General features: G+C 41.9%; 1 protein-coding gene across 2 annotated transcripts in view; it reads left to right on the top strand.

Moving 5' to 3' along the window:
* barx2 (BARX homeobox 2) overlaps nucleotides 1-21,082 on the top strand; it is a 43,407-nt gene that overhangs the window by 17,182 nt on the left and 5,143 nt on the right. For both annotated transcript variants that reach the window (XR_009654904.1, XM_060924115.1), the window contains exons 2-3: nucleotides 7,682-7,994; nucleotides 20,136-20,220. Coding sequence is in view for 1 of the 2 variants with exons in the window: in XM_060924115.1 (XP_060780098.1) it covers nucleotides 7,682-7,994; nucleotides 20,136-20,220 (398 nt within the window). In the remaining variant the exon portion in view is untranslated. The remainder of the gene's footprint in view (nucleotides 1-7,681; nucleotides 7,995-20,135; nucleotides 20,221-21,082) is intronic.

Below are 21,082 nucleotides of genomic sequence, written 5' to 3'. Positions count from 1 at the left end.
AGCAGTTGCTCAACCCAGTCAACGAGGTCACATGGTGTTCATTTTTAACAAAAATAAATAAATATAAAGTGCTTAAAATATGTTAATGCAGTAGATTGCATCATCATTAAGCATTAAATATATAATGTGATAATTAATAATTTAAACTACATTTTTGGACAATAACTTTTTTTATTCTAAGCGCGTTTTTCAAATGATCAAACATTCACACAAAAGAATGAGCAAATAATGAGCTAAATAGTTCAGTAAAATGTTTTCCTTGTGCCCGCTCATTTCATTGTTGCCAGTCAAGAATTTAATTTCCCTTATAAATCAGCATGCATCTGAGTGGCATTTGGTATGTGCAATGGAGGCGAAGAAAACGACGAATTCTGTGTCGACTAAAGATGATTTGCCTATTTTGCTGGAACAGCATAAAGAAGTGCTGTTCAAAAATCTAAGAGCCACTCTGCAAATAAAAATGAGAAGCAGTTGTGGAAGTCCATCGCTGCGAACCTCAGTGCTTTAAGCACTCAATCAAGGAGTGCAGAAGAAGTAAGGAAAAAGTGGCAGGACTTCTCCAGCCAAGCAAAGAGGAGGGGAGCAGAAGTGAGGGAAAAGGTGACCAGTGGTGGCATATCCACTTTGGCTCCCCTGAACCCAAAGGAAGAAATGGTCATTACATTAATGGCATTGAGCAGACTCTTTTATCCAGCGTGATGTACAACTTGTACCCTGGGGAGCAGTTGGGATTTAGGTACCTTGCTCAAAGGCACTTCAGTTATTCCTGCTGGTCCATGGAATCAAACCAGCAACCTTTTGGTCCCAAAGCTGCTTCTTTAACCATTAGGCCATGGCTTCCCCATGGCCTGGTCCTCACAGTACTGGTCCTTGCAATTCTGGGGTAACCAGCTACAGAGGGCAAACCTGGAGACTCTGATTTCTGTTGGAAAGAGGTAGTTATACCATTACCTGCCTCCCCCTCCCCAGACCCCAGTGCCTCCCCACCCTCATGGCTCTGCTGCCTCCTCATCCCCGGACCCTCTTGGCTGACCGCTTCCCAGGCTGCAGGTAGCTAGAGTACAGCTGGCCGAGAGTATCAGTGCAGCCAGGAGCTGCTCAACACTGACAAGGAGTGGCTCCAGTTGCTCAAAAGAACTGCATGACCAAAGGGAGTGGTGCCATCAAGAGCAGATGATCCTTAAACAGACAAAACTAGACCTGCTGGCCAGACAAGTGAGTTTCAGAATGGATTTGCTCAAGTGCAGTTATGAAGATTTCAACTGTTGCCACATTGGCAATGGTTCTCCCTTATATACACAATGTTACAGGTGCAGCAATTTGTCTCATTTATGACACAAAATTAGATAATCACTTGCCTACTAATGGAGTTAAATTTGATTAAAATGTGGTGATATCAATGTGACATTACAATATCCATATGCAAGTCCATATAATATTTAAATATATTCATAATGTTTTACGTATATTTATTTAATAATTAACTCAATGTGCATGCAATGTACAAGAGAAATAATTTAACACTGGCAGCATATTCAACATCAGTTTTCACCCGTTTATTGTCAGAGTCCCTCAGAGGCTCATGTGCATTCTGTGTATTTAGCTGCAAGTGAGATCTTAAAGATGTTCTTTGCCATGAAAGAGTGATCCAAGTCCATCATAACTTAAGAATGAACTAAAATACAGTACTACTTTGGCTACGACAGTGTTCAAGAAAACCACGTTAGCTTAAAGTTGGTTCTTAAGACGCAGTTAAAGACACTCTTAGCGTTAAGAGACTTTTTGGAAACCCACCCCTGATCTATCGAGGCATAGACTCCTCAAGACCTCTGAAGGTGTGCTGTGGTATCTGGCACCAAGACATTAGAAGCAGATCCTTTAAGTCCTGTAAGTTGCAAGGTGAGGACTTGTTTGTCAAGTGCATCCCACAGATGTTTGAGTAGATTAAGATCTGGACAACTTGAACTCTGCCATGTTTCTCGAACCATTTCTTTTTTTTTTTTTTTTTAAAGATATTTTTTTGGGCTTTTTGCACCTTTATTGGATAGGACAGTGTAGAGACAGGAAATGAGCGGGAGAGAGACAGGAAGGGATCGGGAAATGACCTCGGGCCGGAATCGAACCCGGGTCGCCCGCATTCATGGTATGGCGCCTTAACCACCTGAGCCACGACGCCCCCCTCTCGAACCATTTCTGAACAATTTTTGCAGTGTGGCATGGTGCATTATCTTGCTGAAAGAGGCCACTGACTTTAGGAATACCGTTGCCATGAAGGGGTGTACTTGGTCTGCAACAATGTTTAGGTTGGTGGTACGTGCCAAAGTAACATCCATATGGATGCCAGCACCCAAGGTTTCCCAGCAGAACATTGTTCAGAGCATCACACTGCTTCCACTGCCTTGCTTTCTCCTCATAGTGCACCCTGGTGCCAGCAAATTGTGTATTAGCTCTTCTGTGGGATCAGAACAGACAGGCTAGCCTTCACTCACCATGTGCATCATTGAGCCTTGGGCACCCATGACCCTGTTGCCAGTTCACCAGTTGTCCTTCCTTGGACAATTTTTGGTAGGTACTAACCACTGTGTACTGGGACACCCCACAAGACCTAGTGTTTTGGAGATGTTCTGACCCAGACATCTAGACATAACAATTTTTCCTTTGTCAAAGTTGCTCAGATCCTTATGCTTGCCCATTTTTCCTGCTTCCAACATGCCAACTTTGAGAACTGACTGTTCTCTTGCTGCATAATAATATCCCACCCTTTGACAGGTGTCATTGTAACAAGATAATTAATGTTATTTACTTCACGTGTCAGTGGTTTAAATGTTACAGCTGATTTGGTGTATAAGCCCACTATTCAGTGTCATCCAGAAGAGGATGGTTTCCCTTTTGAGTCTGGTTCCTCTAAAAGTTTCTTCATCATGTTGTCTCAGGGAGCTTTTCCTCAGTGCTGTTCTTCTTCCCTTGGGCTGTAGGAGCACCACTGATGACATTAACGGTCCATCATTGGTGTGTCTAGGGCATTTAAACCCTCTCCAAGCTTGATCAATAGACAATTTAGACTAGCCAGTTAACCTAACTGCATGTCTTTGGACCATGGGGAAAACCAGAGCACCCAGAGGAAACCCACACAGACACCGGGAGAACATGTAAGCTCCACACACAAAGGCCCCTCATTGGCCACTGGGCTCGAACCCAGAACCTTCTTGTTATGAGGCGACAGTGCTAACGACTACACCACTATGCTGCCCCCTCAGTGCCGTTGCCTGTGCATAAATCAGCCTCTGGATTTCTTCAAAGCCACTTTGTGAAAATGTCTATTGCTAAAAGACCTATACAAATTGAATTGAATTGAATTGAACTGAAGATCAAGTTGAGTCAAGTTAATATGTATAGTGCTTTTCACAACAGAGATTGTCACAAAGCAGCTTTACAGAAAATTAAAGACTGTAAACATGAGCTAATTTTATCCCTAATTTATCCCCCAATGAGCAAGGCTGTGGTGACAGTGGCAAGGGAAAACTCCCTCAGACAACACAAGGAAGAAACCTTGAGAGGAACCAGACTCCAAAGGGAACCCATCCTCATTTGGGTGATAACAGAAAGCATAATTATAAATAATTTGCTTCTACAGCAGTGTCTGACATAGTCACAAACTATAACTGTAATATGAATGAGACAGTGAAATGAATTGAATTAGACCACTGTGGCAGCAGGAACCTAAGCATGGAGATGGTTGATAATATTGATAACATGTCAATTGTTAATTCAAGCAATGAAATTCTCAGATTTCTGTGAAATAATGAACGGGAGGCCTTGTATTAAACATGACGTTCCACAACATATTAAGTTCTGGGCAGCACGCTGGTGTAGTGGTTAGCACTGTTGCCTCACAGCAAGAAGGTTCTGGGTTCAAGCCCAGTGGCTGACGGGGGCCTTTCTGTGTGGAGTTTGCGTGTTCTCCCCGTGTCTGCCTGGGTTTTCTCTGGGTGTTCCAGTTTCCTCCACAGTCCAAAGACATGCAGGATAGGCTAATTGGTGGCTCTAAATTGACCGTAGGTGTCAATGTGAGTGTGAATGGTTGTTTGTCTCAATCAGTGTGTTTACATGCACATAGAGAAAATCGAATTTTTGCCGTAGCTCGACTGAAATCGAAGTTCTAAATGCCATGGAAACACCTTAGCTCGGCTGAAATCGAACCGAACTGGATTTCTCGTAATCGAGCTACGCGACCTAGATTATGCGATTGTAGCCGAGCTACTTAGTGCATGTAAACCCTATCGAGCTACTTACTTCAGCACTGCCCCTTCCGGAAGTGACGAGTGACGAGACCACAAGCGGGAAACACAACAGCCTCGGTCGGCATGACAACAGTAGTAGAAACGTGGACTTCTGGAGCAATGAGGAGATAGAGTTCATGCTCCTTCAGCTTAAGGAGTTGAATATATATATATATATATATATATATATATATATATGTTGCTGTCCTTGTCGTCGTTCTTCTTATGAACACGGAACTGATAACTTTGTTTATACTCTTGAATAGCTCTTCTTCATGACGACAACCGGAAGTGTACCAACACGATGGGGCGTGTAGTGCCACCTGTGGCTCGGGTGCACAATGTACCTCACACAATAGCTCGATTTCCTTGTGTGCATGTAGGATTGGATTTCTCTGGCACCCCTGCTGGGACCCTTAGCTCGATTACCGAAAGTAGCTCGATTTGGATGTGCATGTAAACGCACTGAATGTATCAGCCCTGTGATGACCTGGCGACTTGTCCAGGGTGTACCCCGCCTCTCACCCATAGTCAGCTGGAATAGGCTCCAGCTTACCCGTGACCCTGCACAGGATAAGTGCTTACAGATAATGGATGGATGGATGGATATTAAGTTCTGGGTTCAAGTTCTAGAATTCATGTGAGAAATTTAAATTGTGGCCTTGAAATATTCACTTTTGGAATCAATATATACACATTTGCAGCCACATGGGTTTTTTTTGTTGCTTTTTTTATGCCAAAAATAACCATCACATCACCTTAGAAGCCCTATAATAATCTGACTCACACATAGTAGTTAGTGTTAAACAATAGAGGTGGAGAGGCTGTAGAGGCTGTAGGGTACATGACACCGAGAGCGTTCATGTCTGAACTAGCGTCTAAAGAGGAACATTAGCAGTGAACCTTTCTAAAATGAAGTCATTCTCATTCTGACACACTGAACTATCTCCAGCTTGTATTTTTAGAAACTCATAACCAATTTTTCCGCATGAAAACACCTTTTGTCTGCAGAACTAGTTCAGATAAAGCTGAAAATCGTTACTAAAATGAAAATCTGATTTTGCCTTATCTTTACACGATCAAACCTTTTCTCTTCTCCTCTCTATTTATATCTAGAAGCACTTCTTAAAAGTGTTATCTCTTGAGTCCTTGTCTGCGTTTTATGAAGTCTGGCGTCTTATTGCTGTCTGACAGACGGCGACTGAGAGAGAGAGAAACGCAGAGAGTGGAAGAGATTTAGGAGAATCATTATCGTCCACAGGTTCAGGGGTGTCGTGTAAAACACTGCTTACATCATCAGAGCAGCTCTGCAGTTCAGTGACCTACATCAGCCAGGTCAGACTTTTTAACGTTTCCCAACACCATTAAGGCGAGAAGGGACAGGCTATTAGTGAGGATTTAGTTCACTTGGACCATAATGGCTGCTTAAACCGGCCACGCAGCAGCAAAGCATGTGACAGCATCACAATTAAAGCAGTCAAACGGATCCTCGTGTGCAATTTAGGGCCATTTTCTGAATCTGGATTAAACACTTTGCTGAACCGAAGTGTCACATCAGTGGGGAGTCAGGAGACATTTTACTTTTGGTCTTGGCTTAAATTCTACAATTAAACTCAGCCCTTAACAACCAAAATATGAGAATAAAGTCTTTCCTGCTTTCATAATTCACTCTGCCTGTGTTAAACCATATATTATAACTTCTGTGTTAAAGGTTCTGTTTTTATATGGGGTTTCATCCTTGAAATAGTCTTGTCTTTTTTTTTTGGCAGATATGTTTGTAAAAATTTTAAGGATTCGTTTCTAGAAGAAGAAAGAAGAAAAATATTTTGAAATTAGTAAAAATGTTCAGAAATAGGTTTGATAATCTTATATTTGGTTTATTGAAACCATATTACAATAATAATAATAATAATAATAATAATAATAATAATAATAATAATAATAATAATGTCCCTGGAGATGCTGGAGTTGCTGAGAAAGAAAATAAGAAAATTGATAAGTACCAGGACTTGTGAAGGGAGGGGGCAAAGTTACGGAACATTAAAGCAAGAGTGGTTCCAGTGGTGGTGGGCGCGCTGGGCACAGTCACGCCAAACCTAATTAAATACCTTAAGTCGATTGACGTGACCACGAAGATTGAGCTGCTTCAGAAGGCAGCCCTCCTTGGAACAGCACGCCTCCTCAGAAAAGTACTTGAGGCCTAAGGTTACAAGACGTAGCTTGCCCTCAATACAGAAATTCGATTCCAGCTACCAACTTATAGCTGTGTAACAATAAATAATAGGAATAATAATAATTATTATTATTAAAAATGAATTTGCTTGCTAAGTTGTCATTTTTTGCAGTGCGTGATCCATTTCGAACCTTGACAGAAAACTCAAAATGATGTTATTTTATTCTTTTTTTCTTTTTCTTTTTGGTCATGTGAATACATATATGTTATTTACCAGCTGGGAGGTCCGTACCGTCAAATACCGTGATCGAGGTCTTGAAAGTACTGAGCGAGGCCCTTTGGGCCGAGGTCACGGTATTTCACCATACGGACCGACCTTAAGCTGGTAAATAATATATTTATTTTTTTCTTTCCCAAATTATCTAGCAGAAAACGAGAGCGCCCGAAAGGGAAAACTAAGCCGAGCCGCCATTTTGAATCCTCATTCACGGCTGTAATGCAAATTGCTTCCTCCTCAGTATACAAGTGCACTTCCATGGCAGGAAAAAAACTACATTTTGCCGCCTATGTAGTCCCCTATTTATACAAAATTGAGTCATTCAGGATTCAGCCATGTTTTTGCTCGGCGTTAGCAAGTTAGAGGTTTTTAGCTTTCTCCCGAAATGTTTTCTTTTATTTCTTCTTCCTCAGGGTAGTAAAACTCGCTTTCGCTGTGAACACTGTCGTTATCGCTATCCATGCTGTAAAATTAATGCTGTTCTCTTGAGAAATGCTGGCAAACATTTATAAGATTTTTGATAATCTTATAAATAAATCTTAGATAAATGTTGACAAAAATTGCTACGATGTTTGTTGTTGTTGTGAACTAGCGAGTCGCCAGAGGTCCGTAACTGGGGTCCGTATTGTAGGATACGGACCCGCTCACCAGCCAATCAGAGCGCAGGATTTGGACCGTGAAAAAAATAAATGACTTAATTTACTTGCCATTTCGTACCATTAAATAATGTTGATCCCAGACCTGCGACCTGATCCCGTGTGTAATGTAATGCACTCCTTTTTTCCTTTAGTTCCTTTCTTCATCTTCCTAAAGTATCTGTCAAAATATTTACTTTTGATTGAGAAATGTTATGAAGTAGCATTTGCCTTCCTTGAGATTATTGACAATTCTAATAATTTCTGATTAGCCACTTTTATTTGAAATAAATAAATTCTCTGTATTCCTATGCAGGCCCATCATCAATCAATGCATACCCCTTGCTGTCTGTTATCACCCGTCAGCCCCCTAGTGGCCTGGCACACATTCCCCAGCCCTCACCTCCTGGCCGGGTCACCCACCTGCCCATAGTGTCACCCCAGCATGCACTACCAGGTGAGCCGGTGCCCAGCGAGACGCCCGTCAGCATCAGCAGCGAGTCAGAGACGGAGCACAGCGCCCCCCGGCTGAAGAAGCCACGTCGCAGTCGCACCATCTTCACCGAGGTGCAGCTCATGGGTCTGGAGAAGAAGTTTCAGAAGCAGAAGTACCTCTCCACTCCTGACAGGTCAGCATCTGCTATACATTATTATTAAACAGCATGACGTATGAAGTCTTGCACTTGCAAATTTGTCATAATTCGCCTCGTACATTTTGCATTGATAGCAAACATGTATTTTCTTACAACTTTTGGAACATTTGTATGAGAAGTAATACAGTGTTTATAAGGTCTTCAAAGACCTGATTATCAGTTCGCACACCACTTGCTTTATTTATTTATTATTAGAATGTCATATACACACTCACCGGCCCCTTTATTAGGAACACCCATCCACACACCTGCTGTTTGATGCAGTTCTCTAATCAGCCAGTCCTTTGACAGCAGCACAATGCATCAAATCACGTAGATACAAATCAAGAGCTTCAGTTAATTAATGTTCACAATGTTCAAACATCAGAATGGGAAAAATTGTGATCTCAAAGTGGGACTTTCTTTCACTGTGTCATGGGTGTTGGTTTGAGCCAGGTGGACAGGTTTGAGTATTTCAGAAACTCCTGATCTCCTGGGGTTTTCACACACAAACAACAGTCTGTAGAATTTACACAGATAGAATGGTGCGAAAAACAAAAAAACAAACATCGAGTCGAGTGAGTGACAGTTCTGTGGGTGGAAACAAACACCTTGTTGATCAGAGACGTCAGAGGAAAATGGACAGATTGGGTCAAGCTTTTTTGCCAGGAAGGGTATAGTAACTTATAGCAACCCTTTACAACTGTGGTGAGCAGAAAAGCATCTCAGCATGCAACAGTAGAACACCACATTGGGTTCCAATGGAACAGGAATATATATTATATATATATAGTACTGTGCAAAAGTCTTAGGCACCCTATTTGTTTTTTTTTTCATACAAACTTTGGTAGAGATTTCTATTTGATGACTTCTACATTATTACATTATCGAGTCAGTACAAAACATTTTAGAGTCCAAACGTTCATTTTCCAGCACAAAATTAAGCTTTATAGAAAAAAAAAGTTTGTATCTGTGCAGTATATTCCATAAGAGAGCACTTTTCAGATCTCATCTCATCTCATTATCTGTAGCCGCTTTATCCTGTTCTACAGGGTCGCAGGCAAGCTGGAGCCTATCCCAGCTGACTACGGGCGAAAGACGGGATACACCCTGGACAAGTCGCCAGGTCATCACAGGGCTGACACATAGACACAGACAACCATTCACACTCACATTCACACCTACGGTCAATTTAGAGTCACCAGTTAACCTAACCTGCATGTCTTTGGACTGTGGGGGAAACCGGAGCACCCGGAGGAAACCCACGCGGACACGGGGAGAACATGCAAACTCCGCACAGAAAGGCCCTCGCCGGCCACGGGGCTCGAACCCAGGACCTTCTTGCTGTGAGGCGACAGCGCTAACCACTACACCACTGTGCCGCCCACTTTTCAGATTAAAAAAGGAAACATAATGAAGGCTGCTGGGTTTTGGTGCAAAATGAAGAAGCGAGTATGACAGTCAAAGTGTCCAGAAGAACTGTGGCTGGTTCTGTAAGATGCTCAGTAAAACCTACAGCTCATTTCCGCATAAAACTGCACTCACTGTACCTCAGACTACTATTTTTTTTTTAAGCAAAGGGTCGTCTCACACCAAATATTGACTTTGTTTCATTTATTATGGCTTACTGCTTACTGTTTATAGTATTTTTATTCCTAACCGAAGATTTTTTTGCATATATAAAACCACCATCAGCCAATCAGATTTCACCATGTATAGTAATTCACATTGAGCTACCATCAGAAACCATGAACAGCATGTTCATGTCTGGTCTTTTGTGCTCCAAAAAACAAAGAACTGGCCACTGGGGGCGCTATTTACAAACAGTACTTGGACCCCACAGTTCACCAGTTACGGCCATAATATTTAATATTACGATCGTGTGTACGCCTGTGTACTCTTTTAAAAAATGCAATTTGCTAAATGTGTATTTTTTTTTAAATAAATGATAGAAAATAAATATTTTCTGCATTTAGACTTTAGATATTTAGACACTGTTGCTTTGGCCATCTTTCAGCTGTAAACCAGGGAACCAATTCTAATGTAGTTGTACCTGTAACTCAGCATTAAGATCTATGATGCATAAAGACATTAGGGCACGCCACTGTAACATGCATAACATCTGGATTATTCTGTATTTAAACAAGCAGCAGTTGTTTTTTTTGTATTCGTAAGTTTAGCCGTACTGTAGAATTGAATTAAAAAGTTAACAAGACGTCAGGTTCAAATACTGGTTCCATCACAATCACCTGTATTTTTTCTGTGTCTGTACTTCATATTTCCTTTAGCAGGATCACCACTATAATTTATTTATTATTCATAAACTTTAGTGCAATATCCTTCGAGAAACAAGAATGTCCACGTAAGTATGAAACAGATTTTCATAGCCTGGGCTAGAGACAAAAAAAAAAAAAAAACTAAAGCAGATGTTGGAAACTGAATGGCATTGATTATCACTGTGACATTTTGATTTATACTTTTGGGAACGTGTCAAACACGGTTAACCTGCATGAGCCAGAACATTAGGTACCTAATGCTCTAGTCGAGAGAATAGTAACATTTTAACCTTGGGCTTTTGAATAGCTGACCAGAAATCGTCGAAAAGAAACACTACCCCCATTCAAGAGAACAGGGACACATGCCAATAACAGCAAACAGAAATGTATTACGCTGATTCCATGCCGATCATTTAATATACACACAGGTGTATATAAAACACTTTGGAGCTTTGTACAATGAGATGATGTAATCCGTGTGTCTTAGGTTCCCTCTCGTGGGTCGTTCTTTCTCAGCCTTCGCACATTTTCCATTTTATTTCAGGCTTCATGCTTGGCTGTACTGAACATACTTCCATTATAGCGTAGACTGTATTTAAAATCGGAGATAGAAAATCTACAGTCTGTCCATGAAGGAGCATAAAGTTCTAAATGTGACAGACAGACAAAAAAAGGACAATTTTATTCATCTGAATAACACACGCACACATTTTTTAACGGGAATATCAGCTGTATCAGTCCAAGAAGCCTCACCTATAGTCACACTTCACACACTGGTTCTTCTGTTGGTTCCTCTTGGGGAACCTTTAAAGGTTGAATGTAGAACCCTGCATCAGACCGTTTCCTTATTATGCAAAATCCAAGTTCTTTAAGGAGCTAAGTACTAACGAGACCATCAATGATCATGCAGCTCACTCTGGCCTCGTCTCATCCAGGAGGAACGATCTAAAGTGGGCCACCTTGCGCAATAAATGTTGCAAGCTACATACAAGCTATAGACACCCTAGGAATACCGACCTATTTGCCAGAAAGAATCCAGAAGCGATTTTTGTTGAATTGCTCATTAAGGCTTAATTAGTCCATAACTTCATTAATAATTGTAATGAAGCAAATCTGGGTAGAAGTTAGATGCACCCTAGGTACCCCTACCTTCATGCCAGAAAGAATCAACATTGGTGAAGAATTGAAGGAGAAGAAGCGATTTGTGTGGAAACTGCTCGTTATGACTTAATTGCTCCATATCTTCATTATTAATTGTGATTTATGCAAATTTGGGTAGAAGCTATATGCACCCCAGGCAGACCTACCTTCCTGCCAAAAAGAATAAAAATCAGTGAAGAATTGAGAGAGAAGAAGCAATTTTCATGAAATGTGGACGATGCTGGACAGACGACGGACAACACATGATCCCATAAACTCCTCACCTGTTGGCCCGATGAGCTAATAAGTATTCACATAGCAAAGAGTAAAATTTCTTTAAAAGTATAGACACATCCAAATTATTATAATAAAGTGCCACTGATGGGAAAAACAAACAAACAGGAAATTACACCAGATGTTTTGAAAAAAAAATCTTATCGAGAAAATTGTATTCATAAAGAAAACTCTACTGCAAGTTCTGTTAGAGTTTTGCATGATCCTATGAAATGGTTTCCTCTGGGTCATCTGGTTTCCTCCCACCACCCAACCCCCCCCCCCCATGTCAGTAGGTGGATTGGAAACTCTAAACTGGTGTCATATCCAGGGTTATTCTTAACTTGCATCCAATTTAGTCCAGCATAGGAACTAAGATCTGGATCTACAATAAGCCTGACCAGGATAAAGCAGCTGCACATTTTCAAATTCAAATTCAAATTTTATTTGTCACATACACAATCATACAGAGGGCAGCATGGTGGTGTAGTGGTTAGCGCTGTCGCCTCACAGCAAGAAGGTCCGGGTTCGAGCCCAGCGGCCGGCGAGGGCTTTTCTGTGTGGAGTTTGCATGTTCTCCCCGTGTCCGTGTGGGTTTCCTCTGGGTGCTCCGGTTTCCTCCACAGTCCAAAGACATGCAGGTTAGGTTAACTGGTGACTCTAAATTGACCGTAGGTGTGAATGTGAATGGTTGTCTGTGTCTATTACCCCTTTTCCACCAAATCAGTTCCAGGGCTGGTTCGGGGCCAGTGCTGGTTCACAACTCGTTCAACTTGCGAGCCAGATGAGAACCAGTTTGTTTTTCCATAGCTCGGGGTGCTAAGGGGAGCCACGTCATTACGTCGCTGTATACGTCAGTTACATCGCTGCATTTGCATAAACCTTGGCACGAACATCCAAGTAACAACGACACGGAGAAGAAGAAGCAGCAACAATAATGGATGACTTCGTGTTTGTACAGCTGCGGCTTCTCGTCGCTTAAAAATGGCGACCTTTCACGGTCTTGCTATTGTTGTCGGTCTTAACAACTCCGCCCCCCTGCTGACGTAAGCGGTTCTTTCCTCTGGCCCAGCAAAGAGCTGGTGCTAGCCTGGAACCGGTTTTTCTGGCCCCAGAGCCAGTTCTTTGTCAGTGGAAACAGAAAACTCGGTTCCAAACTAAGCACTGGCCCCGAACCAGCCCTGGAACTGCTTTGGTGGGAAAGGGGCAACATGTGTCGGCCCTGTGATGACCTGGCGACTTGTCCAGGGTGTACCCCGCCTTTCGCCCGTAGTCAGCTGGGATAGGCTCCAGCTTGCCTGCGACCCTGTAGAACAGGATAAAGCGGCTACAGATAATGGATGGATGGATGGACATACACAATCTTACAGAGTATGACATGCAGCGAAATGCTTATTGCGGTGCTACATAGGTTGTGAGGATAACGGTTGTGTGTGTGTGTGTGTGTGTGTGTGTGTGTTTTATATTTTATTTATTATTATAACAAATATAATAAAAAGAAAATAAGAACGTGACGATGGAGTGCTCTGCAGAATATATAGCTCTGCAATATACACTGTGGCGTATATAATATACAGAATATGTATCAATATATTTCACAAAAGAAATATTGCACTATAACGCATGCATGAATGTATATCGCACTGAAATTGGGTTGCACAAGAGAAATATATTGCACTGTAATGAGTGTATTGAAATTTACACTGCACTGTAATTAGGTTGCACAAAGACGTATAACTGCTCTAGAATGTACTGTATATGTTGTGCTTAAGTTTGATTAAATGATGTGAAGAGGTGTAAGAGATGTGGGGGATAGGGGTGAAGTGGTGATGATACCTCGTGGTTGTCCATTGTGGTTGTCTTTTATTATTTCTTGACATGTCTCCAAGACTTTATTTAAAGATACATTGATTTTTCCGACCTAAATACCGTAACGGGTAAATAGATCAACCCTTTTAGACCGTAGAGTACTTGGCCACATGTTTCTTATACTGCTCTACACACACACACCTACCTCTGATACCTGATTCAGTCTCAGAAGTGAACTAATTAAAGTCCCAGCTGAACGAAGAACATAAAGTGGGGGAAATCCCCATCCTCAGGGCACAGCACCATTGGATGTGAACACCATACTGCTGCTCTGTTCTCGTGTTCTCTCTCTCTCTCTCTCTCTCTCTCTCTGTCTCTCTCTCTGTCTCTCTCTCTGTGTGTTGTGGTTTTTGGCTCTTAAGCTCTGTAGCCATAGCTGAAAGCATGCAAGTGGCCACATAATCAAAACCTCATAAAACCAATAGTAAACATGCCAACATACAAATTTGTACAATTTATATAATTCAGTCCTAATCGTTTTTATAAGGTACAGATGATTATAATCATCATCATCAATTGACTTTAAAATAAGCCTAAAGTGCCACGTAGGTGTACGTTTCCTGTCTAAAAAACGATACTCAAAAATAATTCATTTCAGCTTTATTTATATATTGGCATCGTCACAAAGCAGCCTTACAGGAGTCCATGTTTGGGCTTGTAATGAGAAAAACGTATGCGACAACGGCATGTAAAAGGAAAAAAAACCCCAAAATTTAATGGAAGTCAAAACTAGATGGAGAACCCATATTTCTCTGGGCAACAACATATTATGTAATTAGGATATTATATTTAAAAAAGTAGGATTAAACAGCTTAAACAAATTTTCGAAACCAATGGGCAATAAAAGTTGCTGTATAAGAACAGCTCTGGCAATAATTCCAGCTGCGAGGAGTATGAAAGATTTCTATTAAAGCTCTCATTCGAACACATTATCGTTTCGATAGTAACGACTGCAAATCTCAGACTAGCATCTACTAGACAAGCTTAAGGCACATGATGTTATGTCTCTCATCTCATTATCTCTAGCCGCTTTATCCTTCTACAGGGTCGCAGGCAAGCTGGAGCCTATCCCAGCTGACTACGGGCGAAAGGCGGGGTACACCCTGGACAAGTCGCCAGGTCATCACAGGGCTGACTCATAGACACAGACAACCATTCACACTCACATTCACACCTACGGTCAATTTAGAGTCACCAGTTAACCTAACCTGCATGTCTTTGGACTGTGGGGGAAACCGGAGCACCCGGAGGAAACCCACGCGGACACGGGGAGAACATGCAAACTCCACACAGAAAGGCCCTCGCCGGCCACGGGGCTCGAACCCGGACCTTCTTGCTGTGAGGCGACAACGCTAACCACTACACCACCGTGCCGCCTAGAGGTAAAGCTGATCCCTTAAAATTTCCGGCACAACAAAGTGTTCAGGACAGAATGGACAGACTTTATTGCTGCGATTTTTTTTTTGTGTTATTAACCTCATGAGAAAGAAAAAATAGAGGCTGGTGAGGGAGCTATTAATATTAATATTAGTTTATTAGGGGCGGCACGGTGGTGTAGTGGTTAGCACTGTCGCCTCATGGCAAGAAGGTCCGGGTTCGAGCCCCGTGGTCGGCGAGGGCCTTTCTGTGCGGAGTTTGCATGTTGTCCTCGTGTCCGTGTGGGTTTCCTCCGGGTGCTCCGGTTTCACCCACAGTCCAAAGACATGCAGGTTAGGTTAACTGGCGACTCTAAATTGACCGTAGGTGTGAATGTGAGTGTGAATGGTTGTCTGTGTCTATGTGTCAGCCCTGTGATGACCTGGTGACTTGTCCAGGGTGTACCCCGCCTTTCGCCCGTAGTCAGCTGGGATAGGCTCCAGCTTGCCTGCGACCCTGTAGAACAGGATAAGCGGCTACAGATAATGGATGGATGGATGGTTTATTAGCATTATCCAAAACAAAATTTGGCTCTTACAATGCTAAAAATGCTCGAAAGATAAAGGTACACACTTAAATAGGCTAAGGATATCATCAACAATTCTAGAAAAATAAAACAAAATAAAATACATATGAGTGATTCCATGCTAATGGGGACATGAACTTATTTTTAAAAATTCACCTAAAACCATTTCTTTTTTTACCATCAGGTCACAAAACATGTAATCTTTAATGAATGATATGTTAAAAGATAACTTTAATTTTCTGAGATGTAATAAAAACATATTTATATGCCAAAGTCAGAACGTAACAGAAGTGTTGTGGACATATATATTCTCAGTTTTAACAATGTAGAATTACTTTTTGAAACATAGGAAGGTGATGTTTTAGCAAATATAATTAATAAACATGTGTAGTAGAATAAACATACACATTCTTTCAATAAGATTAACATGGTATATAGCGAGATTGTAATTAATTTGTAACAGACGCAAGATGGACAATCGTAACAGAAGTAATGGAACAGACATCATTTTGGAACTCATAGGCTTGACTTTGGCATATAAATATGTTTTTATTACATCTCAGAAAATTAAAGTTATCTTTTAACATATCATTCATTAAAGATTACATGTTTTGTGACCTGATGGTAAAAAAAGAAATGGTTTTAGGTGAATAAGTTCATGTCCCCATTTCAGTACCCATAAGCGTGGAATCGCTCATATACAATCTAAAAGAATCAAATTAATATAAATATAAAATATAACATCTAATTTATAGCTACTACATCCTAAATAATAACAGGAACTAACTCGTCTTCTAGACTTTTAACAACATTGACTGAAACTATAATTGGATAAAAACTACAACATGTTCTTAAGTCAAGTTTATTTGTATAGCGCTTTTAAGAACAGACATTTACAGAAAGCAAAGCAGCTTTACAGAAAATTGAAGCCTTTAAACACGAGCTAATTTTATCCCTAATTTATCCCCAGTGCATGCAGATTATGCACGTTTAATCTTACATGCATTAAAATTTGTATGCACTGGCAAGTTGCTGTGGTATAAGAAGAATAAAACACTCTGTAAAGGAAAATAACAAAATCAGGCATCCCAACACCTCAATGTTGATTTTCTTATTGTCTTTTATTCATATTTCAAAGGAATCCATGTGATAACCATGCTTCTGACAGACGTGGCACAATTTACAATCTAAATATATCCTTTGTAAGCATTGTGTGGCTCTGAATGACCGTATGAGACAGAGACGTCATTTCATTTCTATACATGAACCCAAGAAAAGAGTGAGAAAGATGACTAATTTCTGTGTATGCATTGATTTGCTCAATTCCAACAGATCTATGTGTGTGACATCAAAGTGACATTGAGCGTTTGACTGCCTGGCTGGGAGAGGCAGTGCGGTAGAGCTAGTTAATCCTCTCGGGCTGTTGCGAGCTACTTTGAAGGAAGACATGGCAGGAATCTCTGTGTGATCGTTTGATAGCACGGCTGTTTGATACCGCGCTCTCTGTACGGTCCAGGCACAGCCATGGCTATCACATTACCGCCAAACCAATCGCTGAATTAGTCATGGAAAGCTTGCCGGAGTGGCCAAAGGAAGTCCGGCTGCCTTGAAGAGAGCAATGAGCTTGTATGATAGGATTACCTTTTTTTTTTTCCCCGAATAGATAAATGGTGACAGGATTGAGTGGAAGGTCTGCAGTGTGGGACGACTATTCCAGACGGAACAGTGTGTCCTCCTTTGATATGTCACTGCAGTTTTACTGATTATGCTGTGATTAGATGGACATCTGGACTGGCAGAGATGGCCACCCACTGGGTTTTCTGTATAGGATAACAGATGACTTTAGGATGCGGATCAGTGGTCTTCCCCTTTGCTGCCATGTTAACAGGATGACAATAATTTTTTCCGAACAGGTGCACACTCAGGATGGACAAATCATAAATTCATTAGCTTGAACACCAGATAAGTCAAAACTCCAGCATGCTGCTACCCTTTCTTTCTTGCCTTTACCTTCTCTTATGATGATAAAGGATTGCGCTTGCATCTTCAAAAGCAGAAGGCAGAAATCTTTTGGCTCATTAAGATGTTATTTGAGACTGGGATCTGTCTAGTGTCTTCTAGTGTTGTAGTTGAGTCACTAAACCTCGAGTCTGAGTCCAGTCTCGAGTCCCCAGTGTTCAAGTCTGAGTCAAGGTCAAGTCCGAGTTGAGTCCACTATTGATCTGAATTGAGTCTGACACAAATGACACAGCTGTTACACACACACTCTCTAAAACACACTGGAATTACCATGGAAATGTTTACAAGCCCTCAAATGCTAGCACTAGGTTCTGTTCTGCTAGCAATGGGATTCGCTAAGAACAAGACTCCAACCACACCATTTCACGGTGGCTGTTGCTGCCTTTATGTGAAAGCGTCTCTGCTGCTGTGTCGGACTAAAGGCCTCTGCATGCTCTTGCGACAAGGCTTTCGCAGATAGCTTTACGCAGACAGTTGTAATTTATCGTTGAGCGGGGAGTAATAGGCGTGTGCGATGTTATTCACTGCCACAACGCAAGGGGGCGCGAAGTCGCGAAATCACTAGGAGTAGTTGGTGGGTGTGGTTAGTGGAGTGTTTATCCTCCGGTTACTTATAATGACTAGAACAGGAGTCGTATAGATGTACGTACTTCCTCACTTCCTCGATCAACCGCTCTTCGTGCTGCTCCATCTTCGCTCGTGTTTTTAAAAATGGCGGTCGTGAAAACAAACCAAACTGGGAAAGTAGGGAAGCGGAAGTGCGTGTACAGCGGATGTAGAGTGGACCAATCAGAGCCCTCTTGTCTGCGACGCTGTCTGCGAGGCTTCTGCGGTGGTCACAATTTTTGGGAGGTGCGCGCAGAACGTCTGCGAAGGTGGGGGGGCTACGCAGACACTGTCTGCGACACTATCTGCGAGGACTGGGTTGTCAGCATAAATTGGCCTGCTCAACTGCCCCATTTTAGTTAACAGGCTACAGATAAAAAGCTTGTTCATCGCTCAGAAAGCCCCGCCCACTATCAACAGGGCAAATAACATGAGAGAGGGTTAACACTAGCTAGTTCATCAGTCAGCAAGCGAGCCCCGCCCACTATCAACAGAGCAATGAGCATAGTGCGTCACTTCCTTCTCTGGGTGGAGTCTTGCCAAATGACGATTGAAGTTCGAGGTTGTCCCCATCGTCTCCTCGATAGTTCTTCTACATATGGAACACATAGCAGTGCATTTTTTCCCCACTGTCTGTATAAGCAAAGCGGACAATCCTAGGGACGCTCTCTCCAGGCATTTTAGCGCCATTAACGTTAGTTTGTTCCTGAACATGACATATGAACAGGTGAACGTGCATTCTCTTGCATGGAATTAGTATAAAAATTAATGTAGATATAAATATCTTAGGGCGGCACGGTGGTGTAGTGGTTAGCGCTGTCGCCTCACAGCAAGAAGGTCCTGGGTTCGAGCCCCGGGGCTGGCGAGGGCCTTTCTGTGTGGAGTTTGCATGTTCTCCCCGTGTCCGCGTGGGTTTCCTCCGGGTGCTCCGGTTTCCCCCACAGTCCAAAGACATGCAGGTTAGGTTAACTGGTGACTCTAAATTGACCGTAGGTGTGAATGTGAGTGTGAATGGTTGTCTGTGTCTATGTGTCAGCCCTGTGATGACCTGGCGACTTGTCCAGGGTGTACCCCGCCTTTCGCCCGTAGTCAGCTGGGATAGGCTCCAGCTTGCCTGCGACCCTGTAGAAGGATAAAGCGGCTAGAGATAATGAGATGAGATGAGATAAATATCTTATGCCAAATTATTATGGCATGTTACAAAAAATAAAGAAAAAAAATCTGAGTCCTCGTCTCCGATTTACGAGTCCGAATGCAGTTAATGCACAAGTCATCAGTGCTCAAGTCCAAGTCAAGTCACGAGTCATTAAAATTAGAACATGAGTCAGACTCAAGTCCGTGTCCTGGACTCGAGCACTACAAGCCTGGTGTCTTCGTTTTTGCTCTATGTGGTGTTTAAATGTGAGATGGTGGCATCTTGAGCTAGCATCTAACATCCGAGTTATAGTTTCACGCTGCTCTGGATTGTATTGTACTTTGCTAAGTTTAGTCGAGTTTTCCATTCATATTCCTAATTTCAAAAATATTGTGTAGCAACTTTTCAAGCTAATTAATATACCAATTAAGAGTAGTTCCTCCCAAAAGCCAGACCATGCCCTTGGTGTAACATAAGGTTAGAGGTTCAGTGTGTTTGTTGTATTCGGGCAAATCAGGAGTCAGAAAACAGGCAACCAGAGTGATCATAGTCAAGTGCAATGAGAAATAGAACAGGCTTACACCAAGACAAAAGATTGGGAATGTACCATACTATTAACAAGACTTGTTATAAGACAGCAAGCAACTAAGGAGCAAACGCGGAACAGGTGAACACAATCAGTAACGGATGACTAACAGGACAGGGCTGGACTCGAGACTACAATAGAAATGAAAACAAAAACATATGATGCTTGTTGCCAAAGGGACCACGAAGAAAAGGGGAATCTGTGACACTCACCATAACTCTGATTTGATCATTTGGCCTAATTCTTTTACAGGTAGTCTTGATTTGCATTGTGTGTCTTTGTGTATGTGCAGATTGGACCTGGCTCAGTCTCTTGGTCTCACCCAGCTCCAGGTCAAGACTTGGTACCAGAACAGACGCATGAAATGGAAGAAAATGGTAAGTCTAGCATAATAACCTTGATATACGGTAATAGCGACTATTTCTCTGGTTGGAAATGAGCACTTCTTTGCTGATATGGGTGGAGAAGCTCAATAAGGGATGTGACATGGCATAGTTGGTATGCTCACACTTGGGGCAAATGTTCTGCTAACAATATACGCTTAGTCATTTGGTTCTTAAGGGTAATGAGAGCAGCTAATCTGATTTAATGTCGCCTAAACATCTCTTTACCTCTGCCAACTTTTTTTTTTTACCTCTGCCTCCATTTGTTTGTTGGTTGGTTGGTTGGTTGGTTGGTTGGTTTGTCTGTTCCCAACATTCTGTACACTACCGTTCAAAAGTTTGGGGTCACTTTGAAATGTCCTTATTTTTGAAAGAAAAGCACTGTTCTTTTCAATGAAGATCACTTTAAACTAATCAGAAATCCACTCTATACATTGCTAATGTGGTAAATGACTATTCTAGCTGCAAATGTCTGGTTTTTGGTGCAATATCTCCATAGGTGTATAGAGGCCCATTTCCAGCAACTCTCACTCCAGTGTTCTAATGGTACAATGTGTTTGCTCATTGCCTCAGAAGGCTAATGGATGTTTAGAAAACCCTTGTACAATCATGTTAGCACAGCTGAAAACAGTTTAGCTCTTTAGAGAAGCTATAAAACTGACCTTCCTTTGAGCAGATTAAGCCCATGTTTACATTAGACCGTATCAGCGGATCATCAGATTAACGTTTTTAAAACGATTAGTGTGCACACAGCAACACCAATACACGATTTGCGTGCACACAGCAACACCAATACACGGATACGCTCGGCTCCGCAGGCATCCTGCGCTCCAAATCACTCCGCCCTGAACAGCGA

This window comes from Neoarius graeffei, chromosome 6 (assembly GCF_027579695.1).
Source record: "Neoarius graeffei isolate fNeoGra1 chromosome 6, fNeoGra1.pri, whole genome shotgun sequence".
Classification (NCBI taxonomy): domain Eukaryota; kingdom Metazoa; phylum Chordata; class Actinopteri; order Siluriformes; family Ariidae; genus Neoarius; species Neoarius graeffei.
Note: the sequence above shows the minus strand (reverse complement) of the source record. Positions and strands in the feature narration are given on the sequence as shown.